Source organism: Cupressus sempervirens, chromosome 8 (genome assembly GCF_028749045.1).
Source record: "Cupressus sempervirens isolate cs-2001-9-10 chromosome 8, ASM2874904v1, whole genome shotgun sequence".
Lineage (NCBI taxonomy): Eukaryota > Viridiplantae > Streptophyta > Pinopsida > Cupressales > Cupressaceae > Cupressus > Cupressus sempervirens.
In genome coordinates this window covers 428,222,556-428,243,233 of record NC_143125.1, presented here as the reverse complement: position 1 = coordinate 428,243,233, position 20,678 = coordinate 428,222,556, and the positions used below count along the sequence as shown (strand labels likewise).

Sequence of the window (20,678 nt, the reverse complement as noted above, 5' to 3'; positions counted from 1 at the left end):
TTTGTGGGCCATTGTGGATATATTTGAGCCAAAATATTAAAAGATGGTTTTATCGTCTATTGAATGTCATATATTTATCAGGCTATGCTTGTGGAAGTTGAGACAAATATAAAAAGGAAAAGTTTGATATTTGGCTATTATCGAAATATTTCTTTGTTGGTCTCCAACATTTAATTTGCATCCTTAGACTTGGCGTGAAGGACTAACGACGCCATAATATTCTTTGATAGGTTATTGCAATGTTAATCAGAAGGATTAAAGTACTTGGTGATTAATCTATGGAGACTCCACGGTATTTTGGTGATAATATGAATCCCCTGTAGACATTGTTGTGCTGCCATGAATCACTTCTTCTGTCAGGCCAATTGAAGGAGATTTGGGATGCCTCTACTAATTGAGCACCTATAAATTTGTTATACTTTCTTACAAGGATCTTACTATATTGCCCTGATTGGGCTATCCTTGAACTGATTGGTATCAGTGGCAATCTGCAGGTGCACCAGTTCATTCATTTCAATCACAGAAGAAATCTATACTTTCTGTAAGAAGTATCAGTCTTGTATCCAGGTTGGAATTTCATTGTTTCAAGGACAGGCCTGTAAATGATGGAACAAAGTGTAATCATTTCACAGAAGTTGCTCATACACAGCAAATAATGCTTCAATTATGTTCCTGTACAGTGCTGTTACAGTTTTGCAGTGAGCGGCCAGGGAGAAAAAGGAGACATAATAGTCTGCAATGAAAGTTGGTGATCAAAGAGTCATTCCTGTCCAAAGCATGAGAATTGTTATCTGCACAGGTCAGGCCTAAAGCTTACATTCATAGCTCCATAAATGGTTGACCCAGTGAAGATACATGTTCAGTGATAGCTTGATTATTTATCTTTATACTTGTGAGTATGCTCTGTTTTTTCTTTTATTGAAACTCATAACCAGCGTTCATGCAAACAGTTGATTAAAATTACACACACTGGAAAGGTGAAATTCAGCTCAAATTGTTAAGAGGTATTACCGAAAATTCACCTTGAATTCTAGGGATTTTTGGGGTCTGATTTCAATCCAGATTCTCTGATTTTCTTTTATACTCTGCTGGTCTTCTTCGCCCTTGATCAGATCTAAATGGTTTCAAATAGTTTTAGCAAATGGCATCTTTTCGTCTTTCTTATATGGCACTCGCACTTGAAATTGCACTTCATTGAGGTCGCTGATCCTATAATTATTTTGCCTTTGAGACTCATGTTCTCTCTTGATATGGCCAACCCTATAATGTTTTTTGCAGTTTAATTTTCATTTATTTCCTGGGACATAAATTCAACTTGGAGCTGGACTCTTGGGCCTTTTAGCTGGAATATTACCCTGTTTAGCCAGATTCTACATTTCTTTTGCTGGACTTCATGAAAGTGATTCAATGAAGATTGAGTGCTGGAACTCTTGATTTTGAGCCGGAATTCCTATCTTAAGCAAGGATTTTGTCTTTCCAACTAAGGAATTCCTTACTTTCTCTAAGGACTTTTCAGTTTTCACTTGGAACTCCTTTTGTAATTGTAAATTTTTATTTTTACCTTTGGAATTCGTGTTTCAAACAAGAAATTCTTTTTCTCAAACAAGGATTTTAATGCTTTGAATTGGGTTTTCAATTATTTATTTCGATTTCCAATTTTAATTAAGAATTTTCATTTTCAATTTTGGAATTCCCTAAACTTTTCCCTCTTTGTTACCTTTCAAGGTTAGGATATTGAAGCTTTATTTTGACAGTCCAGATTATTCAGCAAAAGCTGCAATCTATGAAACTTGAAAAACAAATTCACCAAGGACCCTTAAGCATGCTGATTCATACTTTCCATTGCCCTGATTTGGAAAAGTTGGGTTGTTAGACACAACACAAGCTGAAATATCCATTGTGCTTGATGAGATGTGGATTCATCTTAACCCTGTAACTATTACTTACCATTATTTCTGGTGCTGCAGATAAGGACCAGTGTAACACCATTAACATTGTTTATAGTGTGTTCTTAATTGCGCGCATGCACGTGTGTGTGTATTCAACTGGTTGGTCTGTCTTGCAGTCATATAGGCAGACTGACGACTCTCAGAATGACTTGGGTAAGGGAAAACAATATCTCTGTAGATCCTGAGGTTTCTTTTATAAGAGATGGTAGATCTGAATATTAATTGTCTTCACTAACAATATTTGGAACTTCCTTATTAATGGTGCTTAACTAGTTCACAATTCATTGATTTGATAACTATAATTAATGCCAACCACGTGACTATAAATAAATATCACTGTCAACTCCTTCAAAAGATATAAGAAACTTTTCTAATCCACTTTTATTTTTTAATTCGCATTCATGTTATCAGTATCTTGTGAAAAGAGCAAAATGCCTGAAAACTTTTGTGGAGGTCTAAACATTGCCATCTCCTTTCTTTTCTTCAAAGATTATTTCATTAAAAAACTCTGTTCTAAAATTCAATTAAAAATCAAGGGGTTTTAAAGTTTAAGTTGGTAGGCTGCACTTTTTGGATGCATTCTTGTGATATAGCTGCCAAGGTAATGCTAAGTTACTAACAGTCGGTGGTTAAAGGTATGCTCTTTGAAATTGTCCTAAATTTGTTTGATCAAGGTTCTAGCTGGTCTGAATTGTCTGCAGCTAATACCTCTGATATTGTTTGCTTTAGAAGCGCTAGCTTTTCAGTGATTTCCTAATATATTATTTACAATGTTTCCAACAAATTGTGTTGTCATAACTGACATCGGTTCTCTGTGAAGACTATGAAAGTAGCTGTTCTTTGACCTTTTTAAGAATTAAAGAGACACTCCTGGATTCATCTACATTATGGTAATTCTGGTCTTCTGTACCTTGTGAAATGCAGCTGTTATCACACCCTTTTATTAAAAAATACGAGAATGCGGGTGTTGATTTATCAGCTTTCGCACAAAGTATTTTTGATCCCGTTGAGCGTCTCAAGGATTTAGCTGATGTAAGTATCAGTGAATTATTTTCTGTTTTTGCTCTTTTCTTTCAGTAAATATTTGTTTGGCATATTTCTTGGCCTTGTTACTCTTGCAAGAGCTATTAGTATGATTTTCTTTGTAACTCTTCTTATTAGGACTTTAAGGCTTGTATTTTTTATTTTTATTGCTCATTTTCTCATACAGGTTACATATTTTATAATTAAAAAAAGATTCTGTCCCTGTTTTACTAATTGACAGTCTGATGCAGATGCTTACTGTACACTATTACATGCTATTTGATGGTCCCGATGACCAATGGCATCATACAAAGACTATGTACCATGAGAATTCTTCTTTCAGGTAATTAATTATTCAATTCTCCACAAGACGTCTCTATTTATCAGAGATTCTGTTGGAAATACCCTTTTCATATTAGGTTAGTGAATAAATGTTTCTGTTGCATGGTAATATATTGAGTTCATGATTCATTTGCCCACAAGTCATCTCTATTTATCAGAGATTTTGCTGGAAATATCGTTTTCATATTTAGATTAGTGAATATGTGCTTCCGTTGCATGATAACATTGAGAAGATTCAATACTGCTTTTTGCTCTGGAAAGATGCAATAATAAGAGTAGAATTGCTACTACAAAAGATTGAATACTGCTTTTTGCTCTGGAAAGATGCAATAATAAGAGTAGAATTGCTACTACAAATCCTTGAAATTAGGATGTTTTACTTTTACTTCTTCTTTCTGTAGTCTGGGTTTCTTGTTAATATTAAGATGTTTATTGTGGAAGTGATTAATTGTTTCTACCAATTAATTTTCTAGCATAGGGGTCATCTCGGACCTATATATAACATCCAGAATTGTTGCTATTGGGAACAGTTAATAGTCTGAAAGAAGGCTGTAGGGGTTATCAAATACTGTAATGCTAAAAATATGATTATTGGAAATGAAGATCACTCCAAAATTCAGTATGTTTAAATAATCAGACAAGAGCATTGATATATTAACTGGTTAGAGAAAACTTAAGGGTGGTCAATTTCGTTCCTCATTTTGACAAGTCATGCTAATCAATTCTGTTTGTTGTAGAGGCACTCTTTTTTATGCTTTATTTCTCAGATATGTATATCCTTGTGTAAAGACCTGTACCAATTTCTGCAAAAAAAATGGGCTTTTCTCAATAGTTGAGCATTTTGTCAAACAGTTTGTGTACATCTACTGTATAGTTTTCTGATATGCAAGTTGATATGTTGCTTGGATTGCTGGGTTTATATTGCAATAATCTAACATAAACATGCATGCCCAAAATTGGAATTCATAAACAACATAAGAAATAGTTGCTCTAATTGGAATAGCTGATAACAATGATATATTCATGCAATAGACTGCTGCAACTAGCAGATTACAGAGATAAAAATACAGAAAATTCTAATGTCAAATATGAGCAAGGTTTACCTTCTTGAAGAAATTGGAAATCATATTTAATATTTTATTATTGAATGAATAACAAGCTACATAAGTTCCACGCCTGAGGTATTTGAGCTCAAGTCCTCATGCCAAAGGTCAATAATGCTGCCAAAACCTCCATGCCAGCCTACCATAAGCTCATGTCATCCACATAAATCAAAACACCAGCCAATGTATCAATTGTCCCTGCAACTTCAATGCATACCTGCAATTATCAGATGGTTAGCAATAAACTCCCAAACCGCCACTATAGAACTGGTCAAGAACCTTCAAGCTACCCCCTTAGTCACATGGTGACCTTGAATTTCAATGGTAGCCAGTTAAAACACTTTTGAAATTTGCCAAGCATACAAAAATACAAAATAGACAAGACATGCAAGAAAAAACCAGCTATCTGTGATTCCAATTGATGTTCAAACAATTGCGTTTGCTATCACAATCATAATAAAGCCAAAGAAATTTCGCATCTTGGCCTTCTAACAATTATTTCACATTGGGAGTCATTGAAGGATGATACCTGTATGACCAATGTGCTGATGGCAGGATGCTCAATGTGCAGATGTCTGTATGCTCAAGATGCAGCTGTCTGAATTTTTGGTATGATTGTGTTGGTATCTCTGCTCTGCTGGTGTTGGGATGCTTATTGGCAATGTATGTATGTATAGTTGCTCCTCACAAAGATATGTGCTGCGGGTATGCTATTATACTGCAGATGCTCGTACTGCAAGTATATTATGTTGGCAGTCGTCTTCACAGAGATGAATACTGCCGCTGTTGCTATGCAAGATGATATCACCGTTGTTGTCAATGTTGTTACTGGAATATCTTTGGTATTGCTGAAATATACATACATACATATATATATGCACAAACACACACACACACACACACACACAAAAATATATCATTGTTGTGCTTATTCTATGCTGTTGCTACTATGGATATTGCTTGATGCATAGGTATATCAGACAGTTTGATTCATTAATCAGTGGATGCTGATGTGGTTACTGATTCCTTATGCCCAATCACTAATTATAATGATATCACAGGCGCTGAATATTGTTGATTGATCCCTAAATGATGTCTTGTCCAGATTCTTATATCCCTGTCCATAACAACTGATAAGATACTCCTTTGTCAATATCACAGAACATGATTGCACCAATTCGGTCTCCAAGGGAGACTTCACTAAATTGGCTGGGGAGACTACAGAGGGTCTTGCACCTCTGAAACTGCAAGCCTATGAAGCCAATTCCAATCTGGAATTGCAATAAATGGAAGAGTAAATGAGTTGATCAATGCCTAATGATGCTCTGAGAATGTTGATCATATATAAGGTCAAAACCTCTCAAAATAAGTAAGTTGGCCCAATTAGATTGGCACCCAATTTTAAATTGTGAAAATAGGTTCATGCCAAAAGGGTGGCACCACAAGCACGCCACAAAGATGGCCTCTTAACATTCACACAATGGCTCAAGGGGGACTGAATGAACTATAAGGCAAAACTACAAACAGGTCCCGCATAGAGAAGAGGGGACAAGACAGTCTCCCCTCCTGAAATCGCTTGCTCACAAGCAATTTCAGATTTGGATGCTACAAAATCTGCTCACTCTCACATGTTGCATCCTCTATTGGCATGGCCTTCCACCTGCCAAGATGCTCTTTGATTGTATAGGACCTAAGGCTCCTCTCTCTGAAATCTCTGATCCCAACTAGTTCCAATGCCAGCTTGCCTTCATTATCAAATGGTGGAAGCTCCTCTAAAACTGTAACTCATTGTCCAAGAGCCTTCTTACGGAAAGATACATGAAACACATTATGCATATTGTTGTCCTCCGGAAGCTCCAGCTCATATGTGACCTCTCCAATCCACCTAATCACCTTATAAGGACTAGAGATTCAGGGCTTTCTTTGATCCAGTCTTCGAAGAAGATTGCCTATAAGGTTGTAAATGAAGATAGACCAAATCTTCGGTTCAAAACTACACTTAATTTGGGGTTGCGTATATCTTTTTATGATTCTTTGCTAGTTGTAGATTATCCTTGAGTGATTTATGGACTTGAAGGAATGTATCCTGGAATACCTTCTTTATGATGTAGGGGCACCCATCATGCATGTTTGCCCCTCTCGAATTTGTGGTCTACCTTATTCCTCACACCTCTACAGTCTTAGTATTGGGCCATCCACGAGGCGCAAGGTGCTCTGTGAAATCCCGCTCACACTCTTGTATGAGCCTTAGAAACCTTTTTGCATCCATCATGATGGGGCCTATGTTGAACTATCTAGAGAGGTCTTCTACCCCATGTGCTGCTATTGCCATTCCCTATGCTTTGCCAAGAATCGCTGAATGGATTCTTGGAACTCTAGAATGGAGGCCTTCTCCTAGGTGGCCTCGAGCACAATTTCTCTGCCAAGGTCTCCAGTCACCCTTTCCTCTTGGAGGGAGATGTTCCCTTGCTCAATGCCTCCTCATCTACCTTAATAGCCTCACCATATAGGGCCACTAGAACCTCCTTCCTTTGTCCATTAGCGTGTTGTGCCATCAACAGGGTTGATTAGGGCAGTGGAATGTTGCCTACCCCCATCTCGAACTTCTCCAGAGGCTATCCATCTTTGTTTTTTGTGTTGATACTAGGTATATATCCCCCTCTTGGTCATGGGCATCGTGTACTCTAGTAGCATCCCTAACTCTATCCCTGTCTACACCTTCACCTTCGACCCTTGAGCCTTCAACCATCATTATCCTACCTATTGGTGTAGGAACTACATCTTCCCTTGTAGGGACTGCAACTATGGTGGCTAGTGTGACCACTCCAATGGTAGGTGTTGATGCCACCACCAATGCGACAAGAGCGACTTGCTCAATGACTCCTAAGATTGCCAAGTGAAGAGTGGTGGACCCGATCCCATGTGCCCTCAAGTCTACCACTATGTGTGTATGATGTGCCTAACATGTCACCTTTGTTGTCACCAAGTATGCTATGTGAGGAAGTTGTGCAGGAGTGAATACAATTTTGTGCACTGTAGGCTACTTTGTACCCTAATTGACCACCATCGGTACAAACCTCTCTTTCATTTCTAGTATGGGTGTTAAACAACCTGTAGTACACCCCTTCTAATACAGGTATGGAGTCCATTAGTATGATGCTCTGTAAACCTGTCATTCCTCCATCTCCTCCACTTCATCCTCTCTATCTACAACCTCCTCTGCATGGGCACTACCTTCATGGTATGGTTCCATGCAAAACCCCTCCTCAGCCATATACTTTTTCTCTCCAAAGAGGAGACTATCACTACCTCTTCTCCTATCGTATCTTCCTCTTCTTACTCATTTCCTTCATCCTCTTCATCCCTACTAGTGGTCACTTCCTTCCTAGCCTTCTTTAGGAGTTTCACACCACAAACACCTTTAAGAGCGCTTGAATATATCCAATAGTACATGGCCGGTTTGTACGACCACACCCTGTTGGCCAGTACAATATTTTTGCATTGGTTCTAACTCTTGAGGTACCTATGTACTTATGGAATCCAGGAATAGTGCAATGGTGTGGTGGGGCATGCAAAATGCTTTATGCTTGAGGCTAGAAAAGTCTCATATTTGCTCTAATAAAACCTACTCCTAGTTGTATATCTTCTCCCTTCTCATATTGTTCATCAGCCTAAGCATCCAAATGGCGATGTTTGATGTCTTACTAGCCCTTGTGAGTTTTCTATTTACCACATCCATGATGCATTTAAACTCAAGGGAGCTAATAAATGCTTTCTTCAACCCTAAACTTTTATTGCTACTCCACAAACTGTCGCATTCTATCGAGGAAAGGCCAAGCTTGCACACCAATTTGACTAAAAACTCTTTATCTTGAGTAGGCATTATGTGGAGGGTTTCATGGTAGAGGAACCCTTTGATGGCACCCCAAAAAGCCTCGGTGAATTCTTTTGGTAAAAAAGAAACAAGCCTTGTATGTTCAAATACCTGATAATGGATTTGTGAGACTAGCAGTCATATCCACTGGTTGGAACTACCTCAAGCTAAATATGGGCATAAAAATGATCATGTCTACCTCTTTCTTTGTCAATGAGACCTTGAGCTCATGGTTATCCATAATGTTCTCCCACCATATTTTGTTTTCATTCCTAGTTACACTTTCAAATGTGATATTTTCCATAGTCACTTGCTCATCTTTTTGTACCTTTGCCTATATCTTCTTGCTATTGGAAGTGGCCATATCCGTCTGAAATTTGTTTTTTGTTACCTACATCTTTATACCAAATTTCATAACTACTTGTGTTAGGGTTGTCATAACTACCCTTCACCATCCTTGCCAGCTTTGTCACCCTCCAACAACTTCTCCTTGTCCATACAAGCCTTACAGTGCATGCTTCTTATTGCCTTGGTGAATCCCTGTTTGTGTTTGTACCATACAAGGTGCAAATGTGAGCCTCTTTCGTACGATCTGCCTGCATGCTATGTACGCTGTATAGCATATGTCTTGTGAATTTTTTTCTTGTGCCATACGCGATTCTCCTTCCATATGTTTTTTTTTGTACTCTCCTTTTGTACGATGGTTGTTGTGGCATATGCAGTGGAGCATCCAAAGAATGTCGTATGGTTGGTCTTCTCCACACTTCCTTCGACTGTACGACCCCTTCTTTTGTTTCTTTTGCCATTGTACAAGTGTTTGTTGCATACAAAGTAACTGTACGGTTCCTATCTATTGTACACAACGTGACTGTACGGTTTGTGCTTGACTCACAATTTTCTATCTTGCAAGTCTCGTCTGTGTTGGGTGTACGATGATTTCTTTGCCTTTGCTTTGATTGCTTCCTCTTGCCTGTACGGTCCATACAATGTGCACTTCCTTCTTATTCCTTGGTATGGTCGCCTTGCACAATTTTCTCATAGTGCTTTATTTGTCATTTCCTTTCCAAACCTTTTCATAATAATTCGCATAGTGTCTTGGGCCAACTTAAAGGCAATTTATATATATCCTTCATTGTTAGGTTTCGATCAAAACACCTTTTCCTTGAAAGAAAGATTTTTTTTTCAATTTAATAAGGCATGGCTTTTCCTTTTCCCTATCTTTTCTTTTTTAATCTTTGCCTCATTTATAACATTTTCCCACCTTAGCTTTTTAACCATTATATACTTTCTTTTTGTTTTTCCATTTCTTTTTTTTTTCATTTTGATCTTTTTGAATTTTTTATTTTTTATTTTTCACAAGATCTTGCACCTTTTTGTCTTGCTTTTGTTATCCCTCACCTCTATGTTCTGTCTTTGTACACTTCCCTTTAATATTTTTAATTTTTTGCATGTGTTTTTTCTTCATCTTTATGTCATTGTTGTCTCTTCTATTTCTCTACTTTTTGTCTTCATATGAGGTTTCTTGTCTTCTTTACTTATTCTCCATTTTGTCCCCTTTTCCTCACTATTGCGGACTTGAACTTTCAATGCATACTACCACATGCAGATTCTTGGAGGTATTTTATAATACTCACTTTCACAACATGGCCCCAAATATTCGAGGTCGAATATTTTGTCTACTTAGGTTGCGGTCCCACCCCCTTATAACTCCCATCCACATATCAGTCATTATATTTCTGGTACCATACCACTTTGTCTTCCTTCACAATCACCAGTTTTAATATTACTTTCCACAATGCATTTGAGGTGTACCTGTATGGGGCTTCTTCCCCTTTGGCAACACACTTTTCGATGACGTAATCAATGTACTCATCTCCTTTCACAATGAATAGATTGTCTATTTCTATCACCATCTTGAAGCATGGTCCAAAGGTGGCACCATGCTCTTCCAAATCAATTTCCTCATCTAGGTCTTCTTTACGATCGTCTCCCTTGGTTGCTTGTTCTAACTTGTGTTTCTCTTCTGACTCTTCATTTATGTTGTAGACCAAAAAGCCTTCCCCTATTTCTTTCTAGGGTATCTTCCACCTCTAGTATCCATTTATCATCACCCATAGTGTTGGTGGTCTAAACACTACATTTGTGAGATGCTTATGCACTAGGCGAATTGCAGTTCCTTCCACATGCTTCCTTGTCAATCGTTCTTATTATGCCATGATTGGTTTGGTCTGGTCCAGATCTTGTGTATATGGCTGTTTGGTGATGATTGGATCCTCTTCGATCTCCTTTCTACAACCAATTGTCCAATCTCCCTTAGTTGAGCATCTGAACATATTGATTGCTATTTCCGGCCTTTCCCTTTCGTTATAGATCTCAAGTTTTGACTTGTTTACTAGATCTCTGATAGGATTGTCATCCAATATTGATAGTTTAACAGTTAACTACATCATTTAATCCCACTTCTTTGACTTTATAGGGTCCCAACCAACGAACTTGGAACTTCCCAGGTCAAAGTTCGTTATGACCATTATATTTGAGTAGTAATTGCCCGTGCCATAAATTCATCTATTAGAGGTTCTTGTCATGCTAGAGTTTCCTTTTCCGTTGGCCCACCTTCATCGCCCACTGTGTCTTCGTACATTGCTCTTCTAACTTGATGAGAGTGAACAATCATTCCTTCAAGCTTTCCTCATCTCCAAGCCGGTTGTATACTACAATTCTCAAGCCTTGTATAGTGCACTTAAACAGTACCTTGACCTCTTTCCTGTACATTAGATAGAAAGGTGTGTGTTGTGTTGTGACCTTGCACATGGTATGGTATGCCTAGAGTGCAACTAGGAGCCTCTCTTCCCAGTCTTCTTGCTCCACTCCACACATCTTGTATAGAATAGACACATACACTCTTTTTGTAGACTCATATTGTTGGTTTTCTCTGGGGTGATATAGACTTAACAAATTATGGAATGTCATGAATTTTGATGTCATTGTACAAGTCACTTAGATCACAAAGTGCACCCCTCAGTCACTTTTTATCTAGATTGGTATGCCAATTCAAGTCATAATTTTCTCTTATAGGATCTTTTTTGTATTGAGTGTCGTGTTATTAGGTAGGGCACTGGCCTCTACCCATTTCATGAGGTACTTTGTAATATCCCTTGCTAAGTTGCCCTTGACTTTTTGATTTAAGGCTCAAAGAATATTGGCAAGCGATTGTCATAAAACCTCAAATTTGTTGTTATTTGGTTCCAAGTTCACTTTTGATCACTTCAAATGGTTTCAAATGATGTTCAAATGCTTGCAAATTAACATTGCAATGTCCTAGCAAGAGACTAGGTACACATGCGACTTCTTTGGTCTTTTCAAATGCATATATAAGACATTATACATGTAAAATGTGCATCTACAGCCAATGGACATTTTCAAAAACACTTGGCATGAGAACTAGTATGCTGATTATTAGCAGTTTAGATATCAACATTACAACAAGCATTTGGTGTGCTTCTTATTAATGGAAAACTGTTAAGGAAACTTGTGGCTGCTCCCAGGAATCAATAGACATCCCCAAATGAATCTTTGCCCTCTATAAAAAAACTTATAAACCCATGCCAAAGCTGGAAAATACCAAATGGGGGCACTTAACACTTAAAATGTTCCCTATTCTTCAATGCTGACCTAGAACTATAAAAAACACAGGCTCAAAAAATTGCCACTGCCTGTAGGTGAGTGGAAGCCCCCAAACCTCCAAATGCAGAACTCGATGTAGGCTGCGATCTACACATAAACTGATTGATAACTTATGATACCCAAATGCTGATTTCTTGACACCCATCGACACTTCTTTTTGCCCATTCATAACCTCTAAATTAAGTCATAGCTGGCATAATTTGCTTGAGAGTTTCACCAGTTCAAAGTGCACAAAAATCTGAAAGAATTCTCAATTCTTTAAACCGCTGAATCTGTGAACCCTTGGCTCTTAAACAAACAATTTTCCAAAATCAAATATACAAGAATACTTTTTGATTATTCTCCAAGGCTCTTTATAATATTTGCCCATGAATCTTCATTAGCAAGGCTCTTTAATGATTTTGATATTTTCTTTTATAATAAGTTGACTAAATACTCATTACCCTCAACATGGTCTCCACTTTATTTTAAAGTCAATTTATAACATTATAATATGACTCACACAATTGAACAAAATGAAATGCCATTAAAAAATTAATTTCTCATTAAATACTTGTTATTTTGATGAGTCGTCTGAACTAGGGAGTCAAATATTGGAGCCTTTGTCTGTATGACTGCCTTACTAAAAAATATAAAGGTCCCAATCTCTATCGATCTCGGACTTATTATGCATAGTAAGTATATGAAACTGAGCACAAACAAAGTCCAATCTGAGCCAAATGAAAACCAAATGGGAACATACTGAATTTTGGAGAAGACAAGAGCCTTTATTAACCAAGCCTCTGCCTCAAAAGACCCTTTATCCACGATAATTAGCCTACAAGGGACAGAATAATAGGCCAATCCCTCAATGGTTGATGCTCATGAAAAATGGGCACAGTACATAGTTAGTGGCCACCGCTATGTACCCATTCTTGTGCATGCTTCTTACTTTCAATGATCCCACAAAATCGAGACCCCACCTCTCAAACAATTCCTTTGGCTAAGAAGGAAATAAAGGTATGAAATCCTACTTCAACACTTTGCCTGCCATCTAATAGGTATCACAACTCAGTACCCACTCGTAGGCGTCTGTGTGTAAAGACCACCACCACATCCCTACGAGTAGTACCTTGTGCATGGTGGCATCCGGCCCCATGTGACCTCCTATGAACCCTTTGTGTGATTTATTTCAGCACACTTGAAATTTCTTCCTCAATGACACACCTGTGTAGCACTTGGTGGGGTCCCATCTTTTACAACATCTTGTTGATGAGTTGGAACATTTTTCTTTTTAGGGCCAACTTCCTCCATTAACTTGGTGGTATATCGTGAGGGAATGTAGAAGTGGAAAGATATTGACCAATGTTTTCGTACCAAGGAGGTGGGACTGCAATCTGGAATAGATGGACATCTAGGAAATCCATATTATTGCCTCCGGTGGATCTCTTGATTTTATTTTTGATAGTCAATTTGTGATGATGTAGCTTTTCCTAGGCCATACCACAATAGTGAATGTGAACTCTTGGAGCAATAACCATTGCCTCACCCTTATATGATTGGCTTGTTCACCAACGAAATCAATTCTTGGCGATCCACATAAAATGTGAAGGGCGTGCCAAGGAGGTAATGTTGAAATTTTTGTATGGCATACACCATGTAGAGCTCAACCATCAACAACAATTGACTGGCAAAGAATATGGAATGGTCCAACCCTCCGTATTGGCTTGTGTCGCCTTGGCATCAATAACATTATTTGAGGCTTCCATGTGCCCATGGAATTCCTTCTCCTAGTCTAGGTATGCTAGAATAGGTGCCCTTACCAACCTAGATATCAGCTCTTCAAATGCTTCCTATTCTATTGCCCATACAAACAGTTCACCCTATTATGATAATAGATAGTTTCTATTATCTCTGTTTAGTATCTAATGGTTATCTATTGTAATCTTCTGTAAATATTAGAATGTTTCTAATATATATAGTTTTTTGTTTCTAGAATAGAATGTTTTTATTCTTTATGATTGTTTTTTAAGGAAACATCGTTCAGTCTCTTGTATAAATTGATCTCTTGATCACTGTTAATAACAAGCAAATATTTTACCAATTACTTCGTAATATGGTATTAAAGCCAATACTTTATAATTATTTTCGAAAATAATTATAATTTCTGGGTTGAAATTAGTTACCATTTATTTTTGAAATTAATAAATTATTTACATGCATATTTGCTCCCAACTCTCTCTATAATTTGACTAGGGTTTCCGTTGTGAGAGATTTGAATCCGTCAACTTCTGGTTCAGTTTTGCAACCCGTTTCTGTCCAGATTCGTCTGTTTTTTTTCTGCACATTTTTGCCATTTTTTGTGGTTTTTTTTGCAGCAGGGCTGTTTTTGTTCAAAACCCTAATTTTCAGGTTGAATTTTTCGTCTAATTCTAGATTCTTGTTGGGTTTTTTATGAACTCAACTGGGTTGTCGTCAAATTTTTCTGGGTGCCTTGATTTTCGTTCCTTAATTTTCAAGTCAGCAAATCTAGAAACCAACAACATATTCTTTCTGGGTTTTTTGAGCTCTTCTGGGTCAATTGTCAAATTTTCTGGGTCTCTACTTTTTGAGGGTTGCATGTACTTGCATGTTGTTTGCATGTGCTGCTTTACCATGCAAAGTCTCATGTTTTGCCTCCTTTAAAAATTCTGGTGGGTTTTCATAATTTTTTTCCTCAAAAAAAAATTCTGATGGGTTTTCATATTTTCCTTACAAAAAAGCTTTCTAAATTTTCCCTCAAATTTCTGATTCTGTAATTCGCCGAGTTGTATGGCATTCCTTTGTGGGTTTGTAGTTTTTTTCTTCATAAATTATCTATTTGGTTTTACCGTTTTTCCTATTAAAAAAATGTAGCTTTGTAATGTTGGGTTTTGATCATAGTTCCAAAAATCGCCATGAAATCGCCGAAATCGCTGAAATCGAGATAAGATTCATAGCTCCCGATTTTTTTGGAATCGGAAATCACTGGCGGCGATTTTTTCTTGTGAATCGCCTGAATCGCCAAAATCGGCGATTCATGGCAAAAATCGCCAAAATCGCCATCGTGAATCTCTAGAAATCGGCCGCGGTAGCAAGGATAGAAAGTTCAATTTAAAAAAAAAAACACATGTTTTATTTGCTTTCTAAGTTGACTTTCCTCTTTGTTATAACCCTAAAGAGCCTTCTATTTGCTTAGTATGAGTAGAAGAGAGGAAGAGTGAGAGAGAAGAAGAGAAAAGAGAATCCATAGGTTTCCAACCGGCAAGAAGGAAGAGCACCAAAGAGATCAGAAGTCCATTTGGGGAGGCCATAAATTGCATTGGGAGCATTAAGGAGTCAATATCAACATTCCTCAACTCATTTGCAAGAGGTAAGTGTTGGTTTTTTTTTTGCATGTTAGTGTAGTATGCATTTTTTGTTAAATTTTTTTAGTGTTCATTTGCAAATCTTGAATGTTTTTTATTTTTACTAAATTGCAAACTAGGGTTTGTTGTTTTGTAGTTTTTGTTTATTAGTTGCAAACTTTGATTTTTTACATGAATTTTTTTATTGCAGCAGCCCTTTGCTTTCATTTTTCAATTTCCACAATGGGTAAAAAAGATGAATGTTGGAAATATAATGAAGAGTTTCCTGGAGAACCAAATATCAAACAATATGTATATTTTGCAAAGAAAAAATAAATTCAGGAGGTATCTATAGATTGAAATACCACATTGCTGGCATACCTGGCCATGATGTCACAGTTTGCACTCAACAAACCGCTGAGGCAAAACGCTCTTGTTTAGTGGCATTAGAAAAAATTGAACAAGACAAGTTGACTAAGAAAATGCAACTTGAAGGGTTAAGAGGTATTGGCTCCCGTGCTCCCACATCCGCAACCGCATCTACATCTGCAAGTGCATTTGTATCAGCTTCCGCATCCGTAGGTTGTGTTGGAGAGGGTTCTTCTAGGCCTTCTTTTCATCCTAGTGCTAGTGCTCATGTGAGTGTTAGTGGTAGTCGGTCTCATACCGAGACAGAGTCCAACACCAACCTATTGCGGCCTAGAGTGCGAAAAAGCAGAATGGATAGTTACTTTGTGCCCCGCATTACTCCTGGCTCCCAACCCACGCTTGAGGGCATGGGTTTGAACAAGGAGATTCATGATGCTGCCAGAAAAGAGATTTGCAAATTCTGGCACTTTTGCAACATTCCATTTATTGCAGCCAGGTAATTGATTCTTTTTTCTTTGTTATCTTCAAAGTTAAAGTTAAAAGTAAAAGTAAAACTTTAATTATATCTACTTGTTTTATGATTTTAGTTTTTGACATCTAAATTTCTAATCAATATCATTATCTATTTGTGACAGGACTCCTTATTGGCAGAACATGATAGATGCAGTTACCATTTGTGGTCCGGGGTTTAAAGCCCCAACTGAGGCTGAGTTGAGTGGATACCTCCTGGAGGAAATGGTTGAGGATATGAGGCATGAGCTTGAGGACAACCGAAAGGAGTGGATCGAAAAGGGTTGCACCATCATGACTGATGGTTGGACAGATAGGAGGGGAAGAACACTCGTCAATTTTCTTGTATCCTGTGGAGGTGATTGATCATTCTACTTTCCTACATACATAATTTTGAATCGTGATTGACTATTTCAAATTTTCATTTGTTGATTGCTAATAGTAATTATAATTCGTTGTTTTGTTACTTGTAGGATATACCATGTTCCTCAAATCCATTGATGCTTCTGCTCATGTAAAAAACGCCACATACTTATGTGAGGTTATTGAGGAAGTTATAGCAGAGGTGGGGGAACAACATGTGGTGCAAGTGGTGACGGATAATGCAGCAAGTTATGTTGCTGCAGGTAAACTTTTAACTTTTTAACTTTTGAAAATAAATTTATTTGAATTTTGAACTTTTTCTAATTCTAACTTAGAATTTCTAAGTTTCCTAAGTTCTAACATGTTTGAAATTTGAATTTCTAATTATCTTAAAATTGTTGTAGGCAAACTTTTGATGGAGAGGCACCCCACCATATTTTGGTCCCCTTGTGCAGCACACTGCCTTGACCTCATGTTGGAGGAAATTGGCAAACTTGAGTGGGTCAAGTCATGTGTGGAAAGGGCAAAAAACATATGCAAGTTTATTTATAATCATTCATTTGTCCTTAGCACAATGAGGAAGTACACAGGAGACAAAGAGTTAGCTCGTCCAGGGATCACGAGGTTTGCCTCGAATTTCATCACCTTGCAGTCCTTGTTGACATCAAGGGATGATTTGAGGAGCATGTTTGTTGGGCGGGAGTGGATTTCATCTTCCTATGCTACGACCACTGCAGGGATAGATGTGGTGGATTGCATATTTGATGATGATGGTTTTTGGAAACCTGCTAGAGAAATCCTTAAGGTAATTTTATTGCAATTTAACATTTAATATTTTACAGTTTACTATGCTAATTGTTTAATGATTTAGTTTTACCTTAAGTTATATTATTGAATTATTCTATGTTTAAGTTTTGACTCAAATTTTTGTTTTACTTTATATGTAGGCCACTGAGCCCCTTGTATCTCTCCTACGAACTGCTGATGGGGAGAAGCCCTCTATGGGCTACATATATGAGGGCATGGATAGGGCCAAGGAGGCCATTAGAGCTCAGTATGCAGGAGTGCAGGAGAAGTATGCCCCTATTTGGGACATCATTGATAGGAGATGGCAGAATTAGCTCCACAGACCCATCCATGCAGCAGCTTACTTTTTGAATTCGGCATTTCGTTTCCGTCCTGACTTCAAGGCGGATGAGGAGGTTCTCACCGGATTATATACAGTGATCCAAAGGTTGAGTACTGATGAGGATAGCAGTGCTGCAATTATTGAGCTTGATAAGTTCAATAATAAAGAAAGGCCACTTTTCTCTAGCAGGGTAGCCATAGATGCTCGGGAAACAATACAGCCAGGTAAAAATTAAATAATATATTCAATGTTCATGAATCTAGATTCTAAACTTAAAATTGATTATGTAATTTTAGAGTTAACTTGTAATTTGTAATTTGTAAATGAGACTAATTATTTTTATTTTCCCTTATTTCAGATAGATGGTGGCAAATGTTTGGGGCCACAACCCCAAAACTTCAAAAAATTGCCATTCGTATTCTGAGTTAGCCAAGCAGCGCTTCTGGATGTGAGCGCAGTTGGTCTATGTTCGAGCACATCCACTCGAAGAGGAGAAACAAGTTGACAGTGCAGAGGTTGAATGATCTTGTCTTCGTTCATTACAACCTCCGTCTTAGGATTAGACAGATTTTGGGCTCTGACTCCTCTCCGATCATTCTGGAGAAGATTGATCCAGAATCAGAGTGGCTCACAGAGGTTGTAGATCCAGTCTTCACTGAGGAAGACCGTGCGTGGATTGACCAAGTGGATATAGAGGCTGAGGCAGCTAGAGCACGTTCTTCAGGCATTGGTAGACGCACACGTGCACGCACAGACACAGGCCCTAGCGACATTCGTGAGCCCATCTTATATGCGGGAGATATGGCTCGACAGTCCTCTAGGACCTACATTAGACGCCTTGCTACTAGGCAGACTGGATACTTAGAGGCTGAGGCTGAGGCTGAGGCTATAGCTGAGCTTGAGGATGATGTTGAGGATGATGATGACTATGAGCCTGAGGCTTGAGCTGGAGCCTTGTTTTTATATTTTGTTTACAGATATTGATACTGAATCATTGATAGACATATGTTTCAAACTTTCATGGATCTTCATCTTAGATTCTTACATAAATTTATGATTTGATGTCTTATGGATCATCTTACATACATTCTATGATTTAAATCATTATAATCATTTGATTTCTATTTACTTCAGCTAGCCTACAATTTACATTTTAGATAACATAGTTACGTATGTGATGGATTTTATGTTCCATGTTTATGTATGTTAAGTTTTAACTTCTATTTGATGATGTTATAGTGTGCTTAAGTTATATTCAATAAAGGGTGCATGAAATAAGTTTTAAATTGTTAAAATCTTTAAATTTAAAGGGTTTTTTCAAATTTGCCGATTCATTGCCGATTCACGATTCGATTCGGCCTTGCCGATTCCGATCCGATTCCGATTCACGTTTCTTTGGTTTTGATTGATTTTTCACCACAAAAATCATGTTGGGTTTCGATTGATTTTTCACTTGAAAAATCATGGCTTTTTGCAGTTTGTTTTGGAGCATTATCCAAACTATCATCAACAGTCTTCTCAGCAAACATCCTTTGCTCCAGATTCAGAAGGCTCCCAGAAGGAAAACATTCAATGCAACTATTGCCACAAGTTTGGGCACATGAAGGTTGAATGTTGGAAGTGCTTAGCTGTCCTATCTAAGCAATCTGGTTTGCAGCCCACAGTGAACAATGCAGAGCACCTTGAGCAGACAGAATCTGCCTTTTACACTTTTTGACAACTTCGTGCTCTGGATAGATTAACCATTAAGGGAGGGTATTACGGTAATAGATAGTTTCTATTATCTCTGTTTAGTATCTAATGGTTATCTATTATAATCTTTTGTAAATATTAGAATGTTTCTAATATTTAGTTTTTTGTTTTTAGAATAGAATGTTTCTATTCTTTACAATTGTTTCTTTAGGAAACATCGTTTAGTCTCTTGTATAAATTGATCTATTGATCACTGCTAATAACAAGCAAATTTTTTACCAATTACTTCGTAATACACCCTTCCTTTTCAGTTTACCCAGCAAAAATGATATTTATGTAAGCCCTCTGATGAACCTATTGGTTTCCAAATCAACAATCTATCAAGTTCTAAGATTATGCCAACTTCTATTATTGAACTCTACAACTGACTTGGGCAACAAATGAGATTAAACAAATGTAATGAAACTTCCCCTGCACTTTAGGTCCTGTTACGCCCAGGTGGGTGGACCTCTTGTTACTTCCAAGCAGGATATGCTATCTAATTACTTGTTTCCATATCTTAGAATGGTATATATTTCTATGATAGACTTATCTAACTGCTGATTCTTTCTTCATCTTAACTTCCAATTATCCTACACTCTTTTATTTTTCTTCTACTATTACCTCTACTCTTATGTCTGCTACTTTATGACTCCTACATTCTTTGTTTCGATAAAGGGATTTAGGACCAGTGCCTTCTTCCTTGGGTATAGAGTCAGCTTCTCTGAAGATCTTCACATATAAATTCATAGGACAATATTAAACCTCTTGAAAGGTTTGTTGACTATTTAAATCTTAACACAAGATGGTATCACTTATGTCACCAAAAACTTGTCCGCTTGAATTTAACCCCAACTTAAAGGAGACCAATCAAACACGCTGTCATAAAGATGTGAAATATCTAAATGATTCAAAAGTATCCTTGATATCTAAACCACTCCTACACAAGAAATCTTTTATAAAAGATTTTAAAACAGCATCCAATTCCTTGAACTAGAAACTATAAAGAACTGGACTTAAAAGAAAAATAATTCCACACCACAAATCACAGAGAAAAGTATTGATTGTATTATATATTATATCTTCATAATGGTATCTTACAATGTTAATCTATTTTTAGTCTCGGTTCTTATTTCCCGTTTATAATTTTAAGGGAGCACTTCAGATCATTACCTCCATTAGTAAAACATCATTCATGAATAATTGTTCATGCCTAAATAATTATCACCATATCGTGATTAAATACCACTTTGTTGG

At 37.3% G+C, this 20,678-nt stretch overlaps 2 protein-coding genes and 1 long non-coding RNA gene across 3 annotated transcripts in view; all 3 read left to right on the top strand.

Moving 5' to 3' along the window:
* Positions 1-20,678, top strand: part of MKK3 (mitogen-activated protein kinase kinase 3) — a 137,927-nt gene that overhangs the window by 103,760 nt on the left and 13,489 nt on the right. Inside the window, exons 7-8 of the mRNA XM_089797986.1 lie at positions 2,874-2,981; positions 3,224-3,315. Of these exons, the coding sequence (XP_089654112.1) occupies positions 2,874-2,981; positions 3,224-3,315 (200 nt within the window). The remainder of the gene's footprint in view (positions 1-2,873; positions 2,982-3,223; positions 3,316-20,678) is intronic.
* Positions 286-2,698, top strand: LOC149543061 (uncharacterized). Its single transcript, XR_016355315.1, has 5 exons — positions 286-567; positions 681-799; positions 1,968-2,102; positions 2,543-2,550; positions 2,651-2,698. It is a non-coding gene; the product is annotated as an uncharacterized LOC149543061 (long non-coding RNA).
* LOC149543060 (uncharacterized) lies at positions 16,212-18,757 on the top strand. The gene is made up of 5 exons (XM_089796242.1): positions 16,212-16,556; positions 16,672-16,824; positions 16,966-17,366; positions 17,509-17,914; positions 18,049-18,757. Exons 1-4 carry the CDS (start codon positions 16,343-16,345, stop codon positions 17,680-17,682), a joined length of 942 nt encoding a protein of 313 aa, XP_089652368.1. The 5' UTR covers positions 16,212-16,342; the 3' UTR covers positions 17,683-17,914; positions 18,049-18,757.

Excerpts from the sequence above, each read along its gene's own strand:
- LOC149543060 (XM_089796242.1), top strand. The coding sequence starts at position 16,343 with ATGATAGATGCAGTTACCATTTGTGGTCCGGGGTTTAAAGCCCCAACT. Across the intron at positions 16,825-16,965 it reads AGCAAGTTATGTTGCTGCAG|GCAAACTTTTGATGGAGAGG; the intron begins GTAAACTTTTAA and ends AAATTGTTGTAG. Across the intron at positions 17,367-17,508 it reads CTGCTAGAGAAATCCTTAAG|GCCACTGAGCCCCTTGTATC; the intron begins GTAATTTTATTG and ends CTTTATATGTAG.